Source organism: Gymnogyps californianus, chromosome 9 (assembly GCF_018139145.2).
Source record: "Gymnogyps californianus isolate 813 chromosome 9, ASM1813914v2, whole genome shotgun sequence".
Classification (NCBI taxonomy): Eukaryota; Metazoa; Chordata; class Aves; order Accipitriformes; family Cathartidae; genus Gymnogyps; species Gymnogyps californianus.
In genome coordinates, this window is record NC_059479.1 from 12745670 (window position 1) to 12764963 (window position 19294).

Genomic DNA, 19294 nt, shown 5'->3' on the forward strand with positions numbered 1-19294 from the left:
AGGCAGAGAGCAAAGTTTCTGGAGTCAGGAAGAGCAAAGACGAGCCAGCAGATGGGCGTCACTGGCAAGCCAGGTCAGTGGGCTGTGTCCTGGGGAGGGACAAGAGTCTCGGCGTCGCAAGGAGTGAAGGACTGGGGGAAGAGACAGGCAGGAGATTCACCCCGACAGTTTGGCGAAACAGATCGGATCACCCGCAGGAAGGGAGGAGGCTCAGATGCTGCCCTGATGCTGTGCCCGGCACTGCAGAGAGGTCCAGCCCTGGCACCTTGAGCACCACCCTGCCACATTGAGCCTGTGTGGCCCTGGGTGGGCAGCAAAGGCAGCGCCTGCGGCTGCTCAGGCTACTGAGAAGCCAACAGTAAGACCTGACAATTTACAGAGAGCTCTACAAAGCAGGCACCAACAGACACAGGAACACATAGCGAGGCAATGTGCGGTAGGACGTGGCCCTCAAAGTAGAGGGGATTTGGGGGAACGCCCAGGCTAGCAGAGGAGACCACTTCTGCGCTGGTGCCAGCTCAAGTCAGCTAAGTCACTGGATCCCGTATTTAAACTTGCCTTTGATGTAATTCCATTAGTAAACACAATATACTCTTTGTTACCATTTTATTGTGTTTGTTTTGCTTTTTATAGGATTTCAATTCCATTCACTTAGGCCTGAGTATTATAGTGACATGAATGTTTTATGAGATACACTTCATCTAGCTTCTTTAAGAAAATGACACCCAAGTAGTTTCCAAAACAAACAGCCTCACGGTTGGTTAGCATTGCAGTTCCCGCCGGAAAGCCAGAGGAGCAGAAGGGTGGCAGCAATGGCACTCACTGCTGGAGGGGATGGTGCTGGCGTGGAGGGAGCACAGGGAGCCTTGGTGGTGAGGGGTATGGGGCTGTGGTGGGGCAGTCCTGGGGCGGCCGGGCTGTTGGAGCAGGGTGGCTGCAGCAGGAGGCCAGTGCCAGGAGGAACCAAGTGCCCCAGGTGCAAAAGCAGCCAGGATGTCCCCCCCTGCCCAGCAGAAGAGCTGGGGACGGTGCACCCTCCCTCTGCTCCTCCAACCCGATGCTGAGTGCAAAGGGGGAGAGCTCCCAGGCTTTCCACCCCTCGCCACCCAGCGGGGAGCCCTCAGGGATGAAAGGCACTGTAGAAATGTCATGGGCAGTTTGGGGTGCGAATGCTGTGGGGGAGGATGGGGAGAGAGCTGGCTTCCTTAGCATCGGCTTGAGGGGGGGGGTTGCCACCTCTTGCCCGATGCTGCCTGCTGGTGTGGATGCGCTTGTGGACTGAATGCACTGGGGGCTAAGCTAAATGTCTCGGAGCTCCTCTCCTCACTGCAGCTGTAGACAGGGGGAGCGACTGCACTGCTGTTGAGCCAGCAAGATTGGTAAGGGATGGGCAGGACACGCATCAGTGCCACCCATGCTGCAGGACAAAGTGCCCTGGCCTTCCCCGCTCTGTCCTGCCGTCCCCATGGATATTCCAGGTGGGGCAAATCCTGTGCCTTGTGCTCAGCCCTGCTCCTGCACAGGCAGGGGTAAACTGAGCTCGGCACAGCAGCTCAAAGCAATGCTGAAGACATCACCTTGGGGGTGCTGGGGCCTTGGCCTGGCTGCATGCACCTGAAATGTGCTGGGGGCAGCTCAGGAGGGGCAGCTGGAGGGTCAGAGGGAGGCCCAGGAAAGAGGGGGTGCATCCCACCCTGGGAGCAGGGCTGCTGGCAGGATCAGTGCTGCCCAGGGGCTGGGGAAGAGAACTCACCAGGCACAGGATGTCCTTCCTTGTATCAGGACAGTGTGTCCATGGGTCCGGGCACCAGGGACAGGGGACAGATGGCCTAGATGCCACCATCTTGTGCTGCTGCTGGGAAGAGGACAACCACTGGTTTGGGTCCTTGACTGTGGTGGTCAGGAAGGGAGAAAAAGCCTCTCTCCAAGGCACTGGAGGGCTTTCCTTAGAAGAGTGTGCAGGTGTTAGACTTGGGTCTTATCTCAATGGCTTTGTGGGATGGCACCTGGCTCACGTGGCTCTCCGGGACAGCAGTATCACCCTGCTGTTTCAAAGACCCCCTTCTGCTGTTCTCCCATGGTGCTGAGGATGCTCAGCTGCATCTGTTCACCAGGCACAGGGAGATACTTGGGGACCGACTGTCCCCTGACTCACCCCCACAGGTGGCAGAGTGGTCCCTGGTGTGTCCCACAGGAAACAGCCTGTACCTGAGCTGGCCTGAACCAACATTGCTGCTGCTCCGGTGCACCGGAGCAGGGATGCACCATGAGCTGGACTTCCCCGGGCTGTGCTCCTCCCCGTCAGTGTGGCTTACCTGAGAGGTAGGGGCTTCTCTGCCTAAATCCACCTGTGAGCAGTGAGATACTATTGAGGGCTGCTGAGCAGCCAAAGGAAAATGAATGGGGAGCTGGAAGAAGGGGCTGGGACAGAGAGGAGATGCCAAGAAGGATAAGTGGATGAGGCCAAAAGAAAGTGATAAACCACCCATCTGAACACAAACTCTGTGACTTCCAGTCCTGATGCTGAATGCATGCAGCCTCACAGCTACTATCTCCTCCAAGGCATTATAAAGCTCCTGTCTTGACTTCCTGACTGACCCTGAGAAAAATTATTTCTCTGGTAGGAATCATCCCACCCTCTAATGTGAATTGCCCCAAGAGTGCAGGATGGCAGACAGACAAGACCTTTCTGACCTATTCTTGTCTGGGGAGAGACACAGAGGAAAACAGCAGCTGGGTTGGGTGAAGACAGAGAGGAAGAAGCCCTGTAGATACCTACAAGATGCTGCCACCCTGTTCTACCCCTGCAATGGCTCCATGGACCACAGAAGTGCTGGGTTCACCCCCAGCAGGTATTGGGCTACAAGCTGGCCCATGCCGCACTGCTCCCTCAATGGACCAGCTCACCTGCATCCACAGCCCGGGGAGTACCACCTAGCGCAAAGCGCTAGGCACTGAAGAACAGCCCAGCTGACTGACTGACTCTAGAGGCCTCCACATCCTTGAGCCCAGGCCACCAGGAGCATCCACCATGCTAGGGCAGTCCATCGCAGAAGACGAGGAGCGGGTCAGACCGCAGCAGCAGCCCCCAGCAGAGTGGAGCATGGAATGGCAGTGGCATGCAGACCATGGGAACAGCAGGAGGTGGAGGAGGAGAGATGGAAGCACAGGGTGACTTGGACAGATGGGGGACATCAGACTCATGATGTTAGAGGCACAACTTGTTATCATCCTTTTTTTTTTTCCCCTTTCGTCATCAAAGTAAAACGAAACTAAAGTATATGGGATTAAATTAAAATCACAGTTTTGTTTACATTATAAAAGAACGATCTAATAGTAATAATAATATCAAATGAACAATAATAATTAAACAAAACAGGAAAGAAGAAAGCCCTGGAGAATTCCTGCCTGGATGGTGCTCACTGATGGAAGGTTTGTGTGACCGGTTTTATTGTTTGGGGATCATTCCCTTGATAGCTGACTCCCGGTTTACGTACGTGGCCCAGTAGACTAAGTTGAAAATGGCAAAGAGGACTGGAAAGACGATGCGGGACATCTTGTCTACCTTGCTGACGCTGTTGTATGTCTTCTTACTCTCTGGGAGCTTCTCCTCTATGCGGGGAATCTTGGGGGGTATGTTGGTGGCAGTAGCAGTGGCAGCAGCACTCTTGGAGATGGTGGGCAGGCCAGGGTCCTTGGCAATGTTGAGGGCATATGTGGTGCCAACAATGTTGTAGGTGTTGTTGGTTTTCTTCGCTAGTGCTACTGGCTCTTTTTTCTAGGGAAGGTGGAAGAAAAAAACATAATAGAGATGAAGTGACTGTAGAATTGCATGGAGAACATTTTGTCCTCTGAGTTTACCTGCTTGTCCGGATGAGAAGATGGAAAAGGGTGCAAGGAGCAAGAGACCAAGAAGGCAGCATTGTGGAAGGGAAGGAACATGTGGTGAGAAGATGGCCAGAACCCATAACATCTACCACTTGAGGGCTGCTGGAGCATAAGGACGTGCTGGACTAGGGTTGACCAGCTACTCCATGTAAGCCTGGCATGCAGCACGTAGCACGAAGAGGTCCTGGCCTGGCGGCTAGGTCCTGCTGCAAGTCAGATAACTGAAGCCACATAGCTGGGTTTGTAGCCTCCTTGCAGCCCCTTAGATCAGAGCAGTGGTATAAAAAGGTGTGTGCAGCTGCACTTGAGCAGTAGCTGCCCCAGTCCGGTGATTGATTGGCTGAGTGCTGCCGGGTCTATGTTGTATATTGCCAGGTCAGTATAAGTGAATGCAGGCTCAAACTGTACAGACTCCTTGTTTTCCCTCTCAACTGGGCAGTGTTTTCTGTTGCATGTAAGGTTCAGCCATAGAGAGACAATGCAGGAATGTAGTCTTTAGAAAAGAATGACAATCTGTGTTGTCATCCTGGGGGAAGAACTTGATTTTCTGCTTTGCTGGCCTGCTTCCTGGGTCAGGTGAGAGGAGGAGACATCACAGAGGATTATAGTTCTATTTTTTTTTTTTTGTAGCAGAAAGCCAGTGGCTTTAAGAATGTGGGTTACAGCATCGCAATATTTTTGCACCATATTACAAGGCCACTGCCTCAGTGCCCTGAATACCTCACAGGAATACCTCACAATTTAACATCATGATGTCCAAAATGCCTCTGGGACCCTTTAGAGCACCTCATGACCTACCCAGGTAAGGTACAGAACAGATGGAAAGCATTTGCACTAGCCCTGGATTTCAGGATTGCTCAACACGGCACTGTAGGGCAGAGGGAAGCCTTTCATCTTGCCTTCATATCTAAGGGTGGCTGCAAATCAAGGGACATAAGTGCACCCCTCCCACAAGGCTCCAAGGACAGCCATGCTGTCCATGCTGAAGGGAGGAGAGCTTGCATAGCAAATGGCAAAAGAGGCACTTATGTGTCAGACATGATGTACTGAAGGATGATGGAAGGTGCTGAAGACAGACAGTTCAGATGTTAATGAAGATGAGTGGACAGGAAGACGGAGCTAGGAAGTCATGATAGGTGTTACCCCCACTCTGGGGATCTTCCTGTTGCTGTCAGGGACCTGAGGCCAGCTGCACCATAGACCATATCATATAAAGCAATCCAGGTCTACCAGGAGAAGCCCATTGAATGAAATCTATTCATATGCAGACATCAGGCACCCTACATGTCCCAGCACTCATGTGCTCCATGCGGTGTCCACTGTAATTACACTAAGCCAGCATTAGACACAGCAGTGACTCATGGTGGCAATCTAATATCTAAATTCAGAACAAGGTGTGACTTTGGATCTCATTTTCTATTCAAAAGCAACTGAACCACAAGGTAAAGCTCATCCAGGCATTTCCCAGGGGTGCTTGGCATGATCTTGCATGTGCGTGTGAGGGAACCACGTACAAAGTGATTGTCAGGAGAAGGGGAGAGTGTGCAGCCAGCGAGACCTGTTCATCTCCCCACCCTAGCCTGGGAATTGGTAGCAGGCAGCATCGCTGGGTAGCACTGGGAGCTGGACAGGCCAGATTTGCCCAGTCTGCTCTGCAGAGATACTCCAAGTGCTTTAGCTTTCATGCTGTACTTCCATTTTAAATGTGTCCACAATCACCATGGATATTTCTGGTTACCTTAGGAAATGAATTTTCCACAGTGATTTTCAGAGGGACACTAAAAGTAGATTTCTGTGCAATCTTTAAACACCTCTCCAATACCATCATAGCCAGGCCTGCAGCCTTGTAATAATGCCAGCAATTACAGAAATTAACTTGCTGTTAGAAGGAGGTCTAAATGTCTTCAGACTCCAGATCAGACTAAACCACTGATCAGACCATATTCATAGTCTTTTATGGGAGAGGGTGTTATGATCTTTAACGATTAACTGAGCGACTGATTTCTGCAATCATTAGAGCCATGTTAACTTGTACCCCCTGCACAGCAGGTGAAGTTTTCCTGCTAAAGAGCTGAGAAGAAGCAAATAAAGGACTAAAGATGTTTCACCTTCTAAAACATTTAAATATGCTTAAGTATGATTACTTATTAACACAGCTACAGGAGGTAATAAAATAATTAATAATCAGTAATGAAATGAAAAACAGATTGTTGTTCGCAGAATGTAATTTGAAGTGCACTGTGATTATTTTAGTATTAATCAGCCACATTATTCATTACAGGAATAAGATGACTACAAGTGACATGACATTTTCAACCCGGCTAGCTTTTCTGCCCCAGAGCTTGGAAAGTGGATCTGTCTTGCCTGGCCAAAGGCATCTGAAAACAGCAGGCTGAAACGGAGTAAAGTCAGGCAAATATGAATGCTGTGGGTGGTGATAGCAAGCTACTGTTCCTATTAGTGTGATCCAGAGCCCCCAAGCATCAACCTGGGCTTCTGTGGACCTCAGATCAGGCTGTTCAGGTAGTACAGAGGCTTGGGAGCCTACAGCCAGGGCCTTTTTCTGGCTGCCTATGGAGTTTTCTGCCCTGGTCAGAGCTGGAAGCCTGGGTAGCCTTTGGGAAGCACCGAGAGCACACACTGCCTACACCAAGGCACTTGTGTGTGCTCTGGATGTGCTCTGCTCCTGAGATGTCAGAAGAAATGGTTCAGCCTGAAGTTTACTGGGCTGTGCTTTATAAATAAGTGTTTCAGGCAAGATTCTGACAATCAAACAAAGCAAAATGTGCTTATTGCTGTCAGCTGCAAAGTAGCCTCCAGCCTTCCCCCTGCACCTTTATCTGTGAGGAGTTCCACGTCCTACTGAAACAGAAGGAAAGAGTGGAAAAACAGGAGGAAACCCCACGTTTGCTTTGAAAACTTGTCCTATTTAAAACATCTCTGTTGCAAAGCAATTCCTGCATTTATGGCCCAGTTTGGGCACAGGGAGACTGAACCACTGTACAAAGCTGTCCCTGCGCTGCTCTCCTGAGGGAAAAGCTGTGAAAGCTGGTCTAGAGATAAATATGTTCCCTGGATATTGCAGTCTGACAAGCTGTTCCACAACACATATACTGGAAAATAATAGCATTTCTGTTAAATATTCTTGTCTTCAAGCCTCTCTGTTGAGGAGCTAACGGCTGAACCTCTAAATTATGGGAACTACTGGTTCTGCCTATGATCTGCTTGAGATTTAGTTCTCTGCACCTACTCCTTGGCTAGAAATTTGGGTTGGAAGCACTATCCCTCTGACATGCCACTCTGAAGGTCACCATCACTAACATCTGCAGTACTTGAGAAATGCAAGGTATCTGCCACTTGCCATTCTAGAGAAAAGTCACTTTAATGACCTCCAAGCAGCTCTAGTCTCTGACATACTTGTATCCTATAATTCAAACCCCAGCAACTGCAGTTACTGTTCCAGCAAACATGTCACTCCTTCCTCATGCCAGCCAAAGTTCCCCGCTGCAGTGTGCCAGAGACTTGATCTTATCAGAGAATAGCAGCAAAGTGTTTTACACTGAGACACCTGTACCCTGAGCAGAGCCAAAGGCTCCGAACAATGCAATCTTGCATTAACAAGCAGGCTACGTCAATGCCAGGTTACTGTCAGCTGCTGGTGTAACCTTTGGCATCACTCATCCCTCTCATCTCTTCATTCAGATTGTGTGGGACTGAGCCCAATGATCTTATGCTCCCTGGATCACGAGACAAAGACTCAGAGGTTGGATGGAGTCAATAATCAGCCTAACACACCACGCAGATAGTATTGAGAGAAAGAGGGTGAAATGCTGTTGAAGAATGATACCTGGACTCTAGTGAAGATGCTGAGAACATAAATCGCTTGCAGTGCTATGGAGAGCTACAGGTGATTGCAAGTGCAGTAGGACAAAGGACACATGAGCTGCAGAGCATGGTCAACAAGTGAAAGTCCCAGGAAAAACATATTTACCATAGTGAGGCACAAAAAAAAGAGATGGGTCTGAACCACCCCATGACTCTGTAAGACTTCAAACTGGTTGAAAATCGTGGCCTGTCAAGGTTGGTTCTAGTTCCTCTCTGTTGGCAAGGAGGGGATTGAAACAAAGATGCCACAAATGGAAAGAAACAAAGGAGAATGAAGAATGATTCCCAAGTGACCTGGATCAAGGGGCAAACTTCAGAATTGCTGAAGAGTGGGTTGGACAAAAAGCTAGGCTTTAGTCAGTGGAAAGGACACCTAGTGCAAATGGCGAGCATGCCCATCACTTCCAAAATACAAGAAAGAAAACCATGATGATCGTATCAACAGAGAGGTTTGGAGGATGCTTTTTGGTGACTTTCGTTTAGTGAAAAGACATGTGAAAAGTACATAAAAAGCCTGGACCTAACCTTCTCACCATGCGTTACAGGATTATTGTCTTAAAGATGAGAAGGATAAAGATCCAGGACTATTCCTCCATCCAAAGTGTGTTCTTCCTCATTTTCATGTGTCTGACTGCAGCTACTTGTATTGTTTTTGTTGCTTCTTGCCACCTAGGATTTCAGGGCAATGTCATACAAGCATAGATACAGAGCTCAATCAGATTTTATGCATAGACATGGCATTGCAGGCGGAAGTGGGTTTAAGTAAGTGCCTTCCAAAGATCCAAAGCATCTTCCATCCTAAAGAACAGACAACACTTTTTTGCAGGGAAGTCCCTGGTAAATGTCATCCTTGCAGACTTGATGAGTTTCCCAGTGGCGAAGTCACCATTAATGGTTGTCTCTCTGGATCCTCACTGTAACAGCTGCTCAGGAAATGGCCTTGTTGGCTCCAGAGATGGCCATCCCTATGGTTGGGATGGATGGGATGGATAGATAGGATGGGATGGGATGGATGGGATGGGATGAATGGATGGATCTCACTCTGTTCAGACACAGTCCTTCTGTCCTGAAGTGGATCCTTTTAACAAGATATTTTGAGGATGCTGGAGATAGGGATCTTTGCTGGCTACTGAAACCATGCATCTTTCAATCTCTATGGCCTCTCACTCCTCCCCAACTACTGCCATCCTCCACCTTCCTCCTGATGACCGTTTTTTAAAAATTATCTTTACTAACAAGTTTTCTACATTGGATCCAGATACCTTTCTCCAATTTTATCTGCACCTCTAGGTTGGTTGCAGCCACTCTGCCATACAAAAAGAGAGGAAATCCTTCAACCATAATTAGCGATTACTGGTGGCAGGCAGGAAAAGCTTGGAAAATCTTTGGGTTCAAGAAGCATTAGTCAAATCTTATCAGAGTGCACACTAAAGGGAGTTTTTGGTGACATCTATGGTGATATCTGCCTGCCTTTCATTAGAGGAGAACTGCAGAGAACGTGCAGAGTAGCTCCCAACTAGAACCAGAACCCAACTGTGGCTATAGCCAGAACATCATCATGATCATTTATAATGCAGAGATCAGCGATTCACCAAGATCAGCCCATCATGTTAGACTGGGCTGAAAAATACGTGAAAAAATGCTCTGTTCCCATCTAAACCAATGGGTTGGCTGAAGGGGAGAAAGAAAGAATGGAACCAGCCCTGAGACAGTGAACACGCTGGAAGTGCCTGTCAGCAACCAGCAGCTTTTGCAAAGTAGTGATTTCTTTCAAATGGGATGGGAAGCATTACTGCTGCCTACATTTGAGGTGAGGGAAGGGCTGATGCTTATTGATTTTTTTTCATGTTCATGCAAGGAAACAATCAAACCTGGAGTGAGGATCCTTGCCATCACATCAATAAAGAGCATTCTTTTTGGCTGGGGGGAAGGTTCTCCAGAGACCAGGGCTCAGCCTGGGCTTGTCACTGGTAGTTTTACTCCTGGTACAAACACTTTAAAATGCCAATAGTTATTCTTCTGCCTCCTCTTTCTTTTGTGGTTTCAATCACCTGGCTTGTCAATTGTTTCAAGAAGAGCTAATTAAAGGCTGAAACTGAGCCAATGAGGCACCTTCATTGCGTAACAAATTCACTGCTTGGAAATATTCAGTGGAAGAAAGATGAAAAGCAAATACGGTGACACATCGTATTCCCAACCCCTTGAAAGCCCACCACTCTTCAGGGAGCTCTCTGAGCTGCAGAGACTGGGAGTGGGTTAGCCTTCTAAGATGAAGATCAGGGTTAGCTTGAAAAAGCATCCACAAATTTGGAGTCCTTCCTGATTCTCCAGCCTGATACCAATTGCAGCAAAGTCACAAAGAGCACTCCCTCTGAAACATTCCTGGTCCTGCTTTGTTTTCTTGTTTGATTACCACGTACACAAACATGCTGCATGCTCTTACCCTATTGTTTCAGCACTGTTAGTCTTGCAGTGCTGGGTCAATGAATAAATTAAGGAGCATGCTGCTTCTATGACAAACTGAAACTTCTGAGCTTTTTTTTTACTGCTTTTTCAGCTGCGCTCAGTTCACATAATTGCCCAAGGCTCTGTGAATCCTGACTTTGTGCTGATTTGCCCATCCCTGAAAGGGACATGGTTGCTTTGAGGACCTGTTCTGATCCTTTGCTCATGCCAATGACCCGGGAAAGGCTTCTCTCCTCTCTAGAGGCCAGATTAGCGTTATTGTTCACAGTGGAAGTGAAAGACCATCAACTGGCCTCCTCTGGAGCCTTTCTGCCATGAGTCTGTTGCTCAGACCACAGCTGCAAAAGCAAACAGAGAGACTCCAAGAAACACGAGAGAGAGGCATTCAACACCCAGTGATGGCTGTGGTTCTCCATAAGGCCTCTGTTCTCCTGCTTTGACCTCTATACCAGAGAGATGACTGGCTGTTGTCTTCCCAAAAGTTACTGCAATTCTGCCAGGTATTTGCATACAGCGCCACAACAATTTTAAAAAACACATTAAAATGCAGAGGAGAAAAATATAAAGGCTCCAGAACCAAGAACAAGGACAAAGCTGATTTTCAAATTGATTCAATAAATATAAACAAGGAGCAGCATGCTACAGTAAGCGATTTCTCTGCACAGCCAAGATTAAATCAGTTAGGAGGGAGGAGGCACGAGGAGGGGTAGCAGTGGCTGTCAGGAAGGAAGCTGCCGGAGAGGCTGATCCCAAGCGAGAAGGGAGAATGTGGGTGATGCCAGGCACTAATTTACTGCCAGTTGCCGTTTCTGATTGCTTGCTTCCCACCCACCCTCTTTGCCCGAGCTTACAAAGCAGCAGCTGCCGGCAGCTGTGGGCAACAGCACGAGCGTTAGACCTCCCCATTGCTGCACCATGCTTGCCCGTGCCAGGGGAGACCTACAGTCGGGGATACCAGCCACAGGGGACACAGCAGAGTGGGACTGTCTCCACTGGCGAGGCTGGCATCCCGTGGCATATTTGGGTTTGTGTGGCATGCTAGCAATATGGAGCGGGGCATTTATGGGTTGGAGGGAGAAGAAAGGAGAGAGAAGACCACCAGCGGAGCAAGACCAAAACATGCACGTAATCACGTTTCCACTGGCAAATGGTCGTGCAGAAGGACAGAGGGAAAAGTGAGCAGTCATGCCTGGGTGTTTTTCTCCAGCTAAGCACAGTGACCAGCCCTCCAAGCCCTTCCTCCCTCAACCCTCAAGAACCGCTCCAGTCGAGACCTGAGCTGGGGACCCCAGTAAGTAGCATCCAGCCTCCCGGAGTGCTGCGGGGCTGCATGTTACTCACTCCTGGCCCCGGCGCAGCTCTCTCGTGCAGCGTTTCTTCACCACCCCCTCCCCCCTGCCCTTGGCCACAGGGCTGACCTTCATCTCTTGGGCCTCCAGCACCTTCTTGCCATCCCAAGCCCAGCTGCGCTTGGTGAAGTAGTTGACGGTGGCAAATTCGATCAGCGCAGAAAACACAAAGGCGTAACAGACGGCTATGAACCAGTCCATGGCCGTCGCGTACGCCACTTTAGGTAATGAGTTTCTTGCGCTGATACTTAGTGTGGTCATGGTGAGGACGGTGGTGACACCTGTGGAAACACAGCAGGAGACAAGGATGGTGTGAGACCATACACTCGTACCCATCCAGTTTCTCCTCAAACCACACCGCTGGCATTTCCATCATGTAAATTCAGGAGCCATCCTCTAAGCCACGTGGCCCACATTCCCACTGTAGTTAAGGGAGCCTTACCTAGCACAAGTCCGTGGTGCAATTCATAGAATAACAAAACAGTGCAGGTTGGAAGGGAAGTCAGCGTGTCCAACCCCTGCTCGAATCAGGGCCAACTTCAGGTTGCTCAGGGCCTTCTCTGGTTCAGTTTTGAGTATCTCCAATTCATATAATCAATGGCAAACATCTGCATTAGGATGAGATTAATCTTCCCCAAACTCCATCGACTAGGTCTCTGCTCACTATAAAAGAGTCCTAGCTCATAGGTAGGCACCTGCATTCAATTCCTCATCTGCTAGTAGGGTAAGATGCGTGATGCTAGACCCAGATCCCTCATATAGAATATGCCATGGAGAAGCCTCTGGTTGCTTTTGCAATAAAATAAAAATAATAAAATAACAGTAAAAAGGACAGCTAGATGGTTGGGAACTTCATGAAGGACCAGAAACTGGCCACTCATCCAATGTGGTTCTCTCAACATTTTGGAAATGGTGTCTTGTGACCTGCATGGATGGATACCTGGGATCCTGGGTCCTGCCGGCACAGCCAGGCACCTGTTGGTGGCCCAAGCTGCCAGAATGAGTGTCACAACGATTTATCTTAAAAAAATGATCTGTTGCAAGATGCCTTTTAAAGCTTTTTTCATTAAAGCAAGCAATCATTGCTATCCATTTTTCCCAATAATGTGCTTTTCAATTAAAAATGCATTAAAAACATTATAAAAATATTGACTAATTTTCACTTCCCTTAAGCCATACTCCTGGTAATTGAAGAGTTTCAATAACATTGTTGACAATACTTTCTGAGGGGCAACAAAAAGGAATAAACAATTGGAGTTCTCATTATTTTCTTAATAGGAAAGCAAGGCAATTTGGGAGCAAAGACATTTTTCACAAAGGTAGGTTTTAATTTTTCAGTCAGCTCTTTCCTGCTCAGTCTGAGCTGCTACTCGAGGAAACCTGTCTAATTGCAAATCGCAGGATAACATACGAGGCAATCAAATATCCTCAGAGAAGGGCTTGCCCCCAGCATCAGGAGTGCCGAGATACTCCAGAACTGATGCAGATGTAAGAGCCCACCTGGGGCATGGACAGACATGGGGTCCGGGTGTGCAATCTGTGGGGTTTAGTTGCAAATGATTCACAGATAGATCAGTGAGGAAAGTTCATTGATGACGCTCTATATGCCTGAGCTGGTCCTATTTTCCACGTGATTTCTGTCTGAGTCCCCCCCTTTTCCATTCTGGTGGAAGAAAACACCAAGAAGGGGGTGCTGAGGGGCCATACCCCCTCTTCTTCACTGTTACCACTGTTCAATGCAGCTCTTGCAGTCTGGATCGCACAAACCAGTTTGGTCATACTAACAGTCCAGCTCCCCGCAGCTGCACTCCACTCTGGGGATTGCTGTAGGATTTGCCTCACTGAGGAAGGGAAGGCAATCCGGTGCTAACAGGGAGAAGATGGGGTCAACTGTAAATTTTAAAGCTTGTTCATGAGCTACATTTCACAAGCCCCAGTAAACATAAAACCCATAATGATTCCCTTCTAGTTCATTTAGGAGGGTGCAGAACCACCTGTGACCCTCCCTGCGTCCCATTCCAGTCCACAGCATAGGAACAAGGTCCAGGCCTGTGGAGAGGGTCCGGAAAAGGGGACATCAGCCTTGTTGGGTTTGTGGGAGTATTTCTATCATGACTCTTGCTACAGAGAAAATGCTTCATGATATTCGAAACCACACCACTTTCTGTCTTATTCAAAAACACGAGCAGGAGGTACCTTATATCCCCTCTCTGCTTGGTGACTTTTGTCCAATATACTCTCTGTTAAGTGGTATCTGCTTGGCACTGTTATTTCCAGGAAATACAATCCTGCAGCATCACACCTGGTCTGTGCGTGTGTGTGTGTAGATCCTGAACTAAAGGTCTTGGCAGGAAAGCACAAAGCAATTCTGTTATTAAATGTTTGTAAAAGCTATTAATATATGTGCAATGCCAGCCTGACACTTTGCCTTGGAGAGAGGATCTGAAACCAGCTGAAGAAAATAATAGCAATATATTTACCATGCAGTTATATTGCCTCAGCCCAGGAACTTGTTCGGTGGAGCTCTGACCAGGGGCACATTAGCAATTTCAAAGGCAGAGCTTTAAATACCTCCCCATGTACCTATCCTCTCCTCAACTCAAAAGCCAATATAGATAAGCAGACACAGCCAAATGCATATAGTTAGATGATCAATACCTTGATTACTGTTAATATTTATGGCTTGGCTTGCAGCAGAAACATGGACAGGAGTATTTTTGCAGTGATTCAGTAGAAGCAGGGGCACTGGGAAGACACTGAGAGCTATTCTGGGAAATGGCCAGCAGCTTCACTGATGCCGGTCAAGGCCTGGAGAAGACCAGCTCTGATGCTCAGTCTATATTTCCTGTCATTTGTGGTGCCTTTCTCTCTTGACCTGAGACGATGCCCCCATGCTCCCAGACTCACCAAAAACCGTTCGGGCAGGAACGGACTCCCTGTTAAGCCAGAAGGAGACCTGGGACAGGATGACCGTCATAATGCAGGGTAGGTAGGTCTGGATCACAAAGTACCCAATCTTCCTCTTGAGGTGGAAGTGTGTGGTCATGACGACATACTCCCCTGCAGAGACAGCCAGTTAGAGATGCTGAGCCGCCGGTGCTTTCCAGGATGGGGCCACCAATCCGTCTCTAAACCACTAAAGATCTGTCCTGAACAAACTTTCGAGTTCTTAGATGAAACTGCAGCGTGTGTCATATTGTTACTGGCTGGCACGCCCTAGTATCTTACAGTACTGCAGGCCACCCTAACAGCCATGCAAAGGAGGGATGCATGCTGCAGCACACTGTCAGCACTGACTTTGCACATCCTGCACACACACACACAACTGCTCTGCCCTGTCAGGCGTGTGCCCCAGTGTAGCCTGGGTGACTTCCACATAGCATTTGTCCTTTCAAAACACTTCTCTGGAGACTTCTCTAATTCACTACAAAATGGTTGTGGGACAAAGGCAAATCAGTGCCAATAAACAACCGGGCAATAGGCTTTCCCCGTTTCACTCCAGGCACAAGACGCCTCTGGGGGTCTCTCCCGACCCAGCTCCCATCCCTTTTCTGCTCCAGCCCAGGGAGCCACATTGTGGGTAAGACCTCTTAAGCCTCGAGAGACCCTAACAGTGCTTCAGTAGGATTTCAGGACAAAGGAATTTATTTTCTCTGTCAATCCTGAAAATACTCCACCTTTCCTCACTGTTACCATCTCAAAAACCAGGGCAAGTTCTGTTGTTAAAGGTCTGGGCTGTAAACCAAAGGAGCAGCTGTCCCTATTTTCCCTCAATGCCCTATTCCTCCACTCAAAGCTTTGGATATTTTGTTGGATTATTGTGCCTTTTTGTTGTGAGTGTGGCTCTGCTAAATCATTACACACAGGAGTCTTTAGCAGCTTTCTTGCCACTTCAGGTTATTCATCTGTACATTTTACTACAACTTAAGTAGAGAGATGGGCCAGATATTATGACATTTAGTTCCCTGGACTCCCCACATTTCCCCAAGGGAGGTGATATGAGTTATTACAGACAGACACGATTAAAATCAAGTGCACCAGAGAGAAAATATCCTTAAATGAGAGAACTACTGGTGCATACAGGGGGGGGGGGGGGGGGGGGAGAAAAAAAAGAAAGATGAGAGACACACATGAGATAACAAAAGCTATCAGTACCTGGATTCAGAGGGGAAGGGAGGAGCAGCAGATGGGAGAGAAAGATGATTAATATTGGTCATTAATCAGAGGAAACATTTGTTTGGGATAATCTTCTATTAGCTATGATAATATTTGTGTAAGCAGATGCAGTGAAAATCACACTGAACATTATGTTGCATTCACCTCCCCTGCCTGCAATGCTCTCCTGAGGGACTGGAAAGGGATCCAAGACAAATGAACCCACGGTACCAAGAACCAGCTGGGCAAGGTGGGGCAAATTTTCCACACAACAGATCATTTTTACATGCTTGAAATCAGTTTTCTAGAGGGTATGGGTAATAAGGCTCTTTCAGTGGAAACCACTAAAAGCTAAACCCTTTACTGCCTCTTGGTGACTGCTCCAGATGTCCCCAGCCATATTCTCCAACAGCACATGGCTTGGGAAGTACTGTGGTGCTGTCCTGGTTTCGGCTGGGACAGAGTTAACTTTCTTTTTAGTAGCTGGTACAGTGCTGTGTTTTGGATTTAGTGTGAGAATGATGTTGATAACACTCTGATGGTTTAGTTGTTGCTAGGTAGCGCTTATCTTAAGCCAAGGACTTTTCAGTTTCCCATGCTCTGCCAGCAAGCAGGTGTGCAAGAAGCTGGGAGGGAGCATAGCCGGGGCAGCTGACCTGAACTAGCCAAAGGGGTATTCCATACCATGGAACGTCATGCCCAGTATATAAACAGGGGGGAGTTGGCCGGGAGGCGCGGATTGCAGCTCGGGAACTAAATGGGCATTGGTCAGCAGGTGGTGAGCAATTGCATTGTGCATCACTGGTTTTTTTCTTCCCCCCCCCCCCCCCCCTTCCTTTTTTTGTTGTATTCCTTTTCATTACTATTATTATTATATTTCATTATTACTATTGTTAGTATTATATTTTACTTTAGTTATTAAACTGTTCTTATCTCAACCCACGAGTTTTACTTTTTTTTTCTTTCCTTTCCTCCTCCTCACCCCACTGGGAGGGGGAGGGGGAAGCGGCTGTGTGGTACTTGGTTGCTGACTGGGGTTAAACCACGACAGGTGCTCACTGCCCACAGGTACTGCCTCTATAATTATGCCAAATCATGGCATTCAAAGCCCATGGGTCCATCTCATCTGACAGTGTGCTCAGCCTATGCATCGCATTGTGGTCCCACAAGTACCTGTGCTGGATCGAACCATCTCTGTCCCAACAACATGGCCCAGCAGGTCATACTGGTTCAGGCGAGATCCACCCTTTGCTACTTCCACTGATTTATCCTTCCCCAGTGTCCAGGTGTAGATCACCTCCGTCTTTGTGTAGGCATCTGCGGAGGAGAAAGAAGAATGAGGTTTGTGCTTCTGCCCGACCTAAAATATACCAAAATTAGCCTGTAGCCAAATTAATCCCTGCTGTGCATTCCTCAGAGCCACATGGCTGAGCACAGCCAAGCATGGCCAGAGACCAAGGTAGTTCAGCAACTGTTAAATCAAATGAGCAAAAGGGACCTGGGGTTTTCGGAAGGGAGCTGGAAGAGGGGGCAGAGCACTGTCGTTGAGACACACGCTGTCCCCTTGACGTGCTGACTCTGCAAGGGCTGGCTCCAAGCAGAGACAAGATAGGAAGGCGTCCAGACCGGCAGGCTGCTGGGGCAGCAGGACAGCCACAGTCCTGCCATGTCAGGGACCGGGAGAGTCATGCTGGCAGCAGCTGGCGAGAAAGGCTAAACGGAAATGAGGTTGAATTTTAGGTTAAGAAGAAAAAGTTAAAAATCTTTACCCTCACTCAGAAGCAACCCTCTCCAAGCCTCTCAGCTTTGGAGGTGGTGTGCCCTCCCACCAAGATGCTTTTTCCCCTGCATGACCCTCTGTTTGCCAGCCTCCAGGCCAATCCACCAGGCAGCAAGCGAGGGCAGTGCTGAGAAAAGCCTGCCCACACATTGCAAGAGAAACAGCAGGCAAGTGCCACTGGACTGCTGTGTGGAGTAGCGCCGGGCTCAGGGCCAGGGCATCCTTCCAGGAGCTTGCAAGTTCCCCTCTCTATCCCACCTGCCCAACTCCCCGTATGCAAACACCTCTCTCTAATGCACACAGACACCATCACCTTCACAAGCCTTTGTGACCAAACCCCTGCTTGTCCTCATAGCCGCTCCCTTTCCCAACAGTGCCTACATGCTCTTGGTTTGGCCAGTCCTATGGTATCCAGAAACTGAGTCTCTCCAGACTCTACTAGGAGCTACTTCTCCCCATAATGCCCAAGCTTCCTGTCCATACTCTCTCTGCACCAGTTTTTTAGGCAAGAACAAAGTTCACTAAAACAAGTTTTTAATTCATTTTTACCACCAGCTTCTCCTATTAAGACATTAAGGAATTCTTTGGCTGAGGTCAGGTCAAGCAATGGGTCAGGTCTACTACAGAAATGTCTCAGCTCCTGCTTTAGGGAAGATTGTGTCCTGAGACAATCAGATTTCTCTGATCTTTTGAAAACAACCACTGTTATCCCTGCACTGTAGGTTTTGGCAAACCTGTTAAATACTAAGCAGGCACTGTGCAGAGTGGGGGGAGTGGTTCTGATGATCAGCCAATGTTTCTCAGCACGCCAGCGTGCTGCCTAAGCACTTCTGATGCAGGCTGGCACCTCTCATCTGATGTGCAACATTCTGCTTTTCCAACCCCTACTTCCAGCTCTCAACATGCTTCTGGAGACCTCCATCCTCCTTCAGGCTTAGCTTTGTACAGCTCTGCCAATGCTCTTCCGCCTTGATGGGCAGCACCTTCTGCTCTAGCAGTCACGGTTCACTCACCACCACTCTCAGTCTACAAAGAAAACTTGCCCACAGTTTCATTGCCATCATCCCTGAAAATGCAGTTGTCTACGTATCTGGTTGTTTGGGACAGAAGCGTATCTGGTGTCATGTAGGCATGGCATGGATGCTTGGAACATATTTAATGCCATGAAGCTGTTTTGGTTCTGCTCAATGCCTCGTTTGCAATGCAGTCTAGTCCAATCCAAACAGGGACAACTCTTTGACATTTAGTGGAGCTGGTAACTTCAGCAACATCTTCTGCTAGCCTAGTCTCAGATAGCTGCTGTACAAGTGTCCTATGACTGGCTTAGAAACAGTTGTTCTCTGCTGCGTACATCCATCTTCTAGGGAGCACGACGATAGGTAAAGCCATCACCTTCACTGCACTTAGTCCGAAGAATGATGCAGGTAGGCAGCTGAAGCTATCTGAAATGCCTGATGGCCTTACTTCTCCTGCAAGCTCTCTGCCTTCCCTCTTTGGGTGGCTGCCATGGTGGCACAGGGACAGGAGGCCACTGATGAGCCATTCAGGTTGTGGGGATCACTGGCAGGTGGTCACTGAGGCAAATTCGGCTGTCCTTTGAACAGCACGTGTCTGGCCTTGGCATTGTCTTTCTACTTACAAATCTGACCCACTCTAAGCTTCTTGCAAATGAGCAGCTTCCAGCTGTCGATGGCTTTTTGGTGCAAACACTAGGTTAATCCTACCCCAAAACAGGAGAGGTGAGCTCAGATGCTGTGCAGATGGGTGCTTT

At 48.4% G+C, this 19294-nt stretch overlaps 1 protein-coding gene across 2 annotated transcripts in view; it reads right to left on the reverse strand.

Moving 5' to 3' along the window:
* Nucleotides 1-546: 546 nt before the first annotated feature.
* Nucleotides 547-19294, reverse strand: part of GABRA3 (gamma-aminobutyric acid type A receptor subunit alpha3) — a 75282-nt gene continuing 56534 nt past the window's right edge. Inside the window, exons 6-10 of one of the 2 annotated variants that reach the window (XM_050901771.1) lie at nucleotides 16917-17060; nucleotides 14496-14648; nucleotides 11658-11869; nucleotides 8299-8301; nucleotides 547-3778 (exon numbers count right to left, since the gene is read on the reverse strand). In XM_050901771.1, the coding sequence (XP_050757728.1) occupies nucleotides 3449-3778; nucleotides 8299-8301; nucleotides 11658-11869; nucleotides 14496-14648; nucleotides 16917-17060 (842 nt within the window). In that variant the 3' untranslated portion in view covers nucleotides 547-3448. The remainder of the gene's footprint in view (nucleotides 3779-8298; nucleotides 8302-11657; nucleotides 11870-14495; nucleotides 14649-16916; nucleotides 17061-19294) is intronic. The other variant, XM_050901772.1, reaches the window with a different exon arrangement.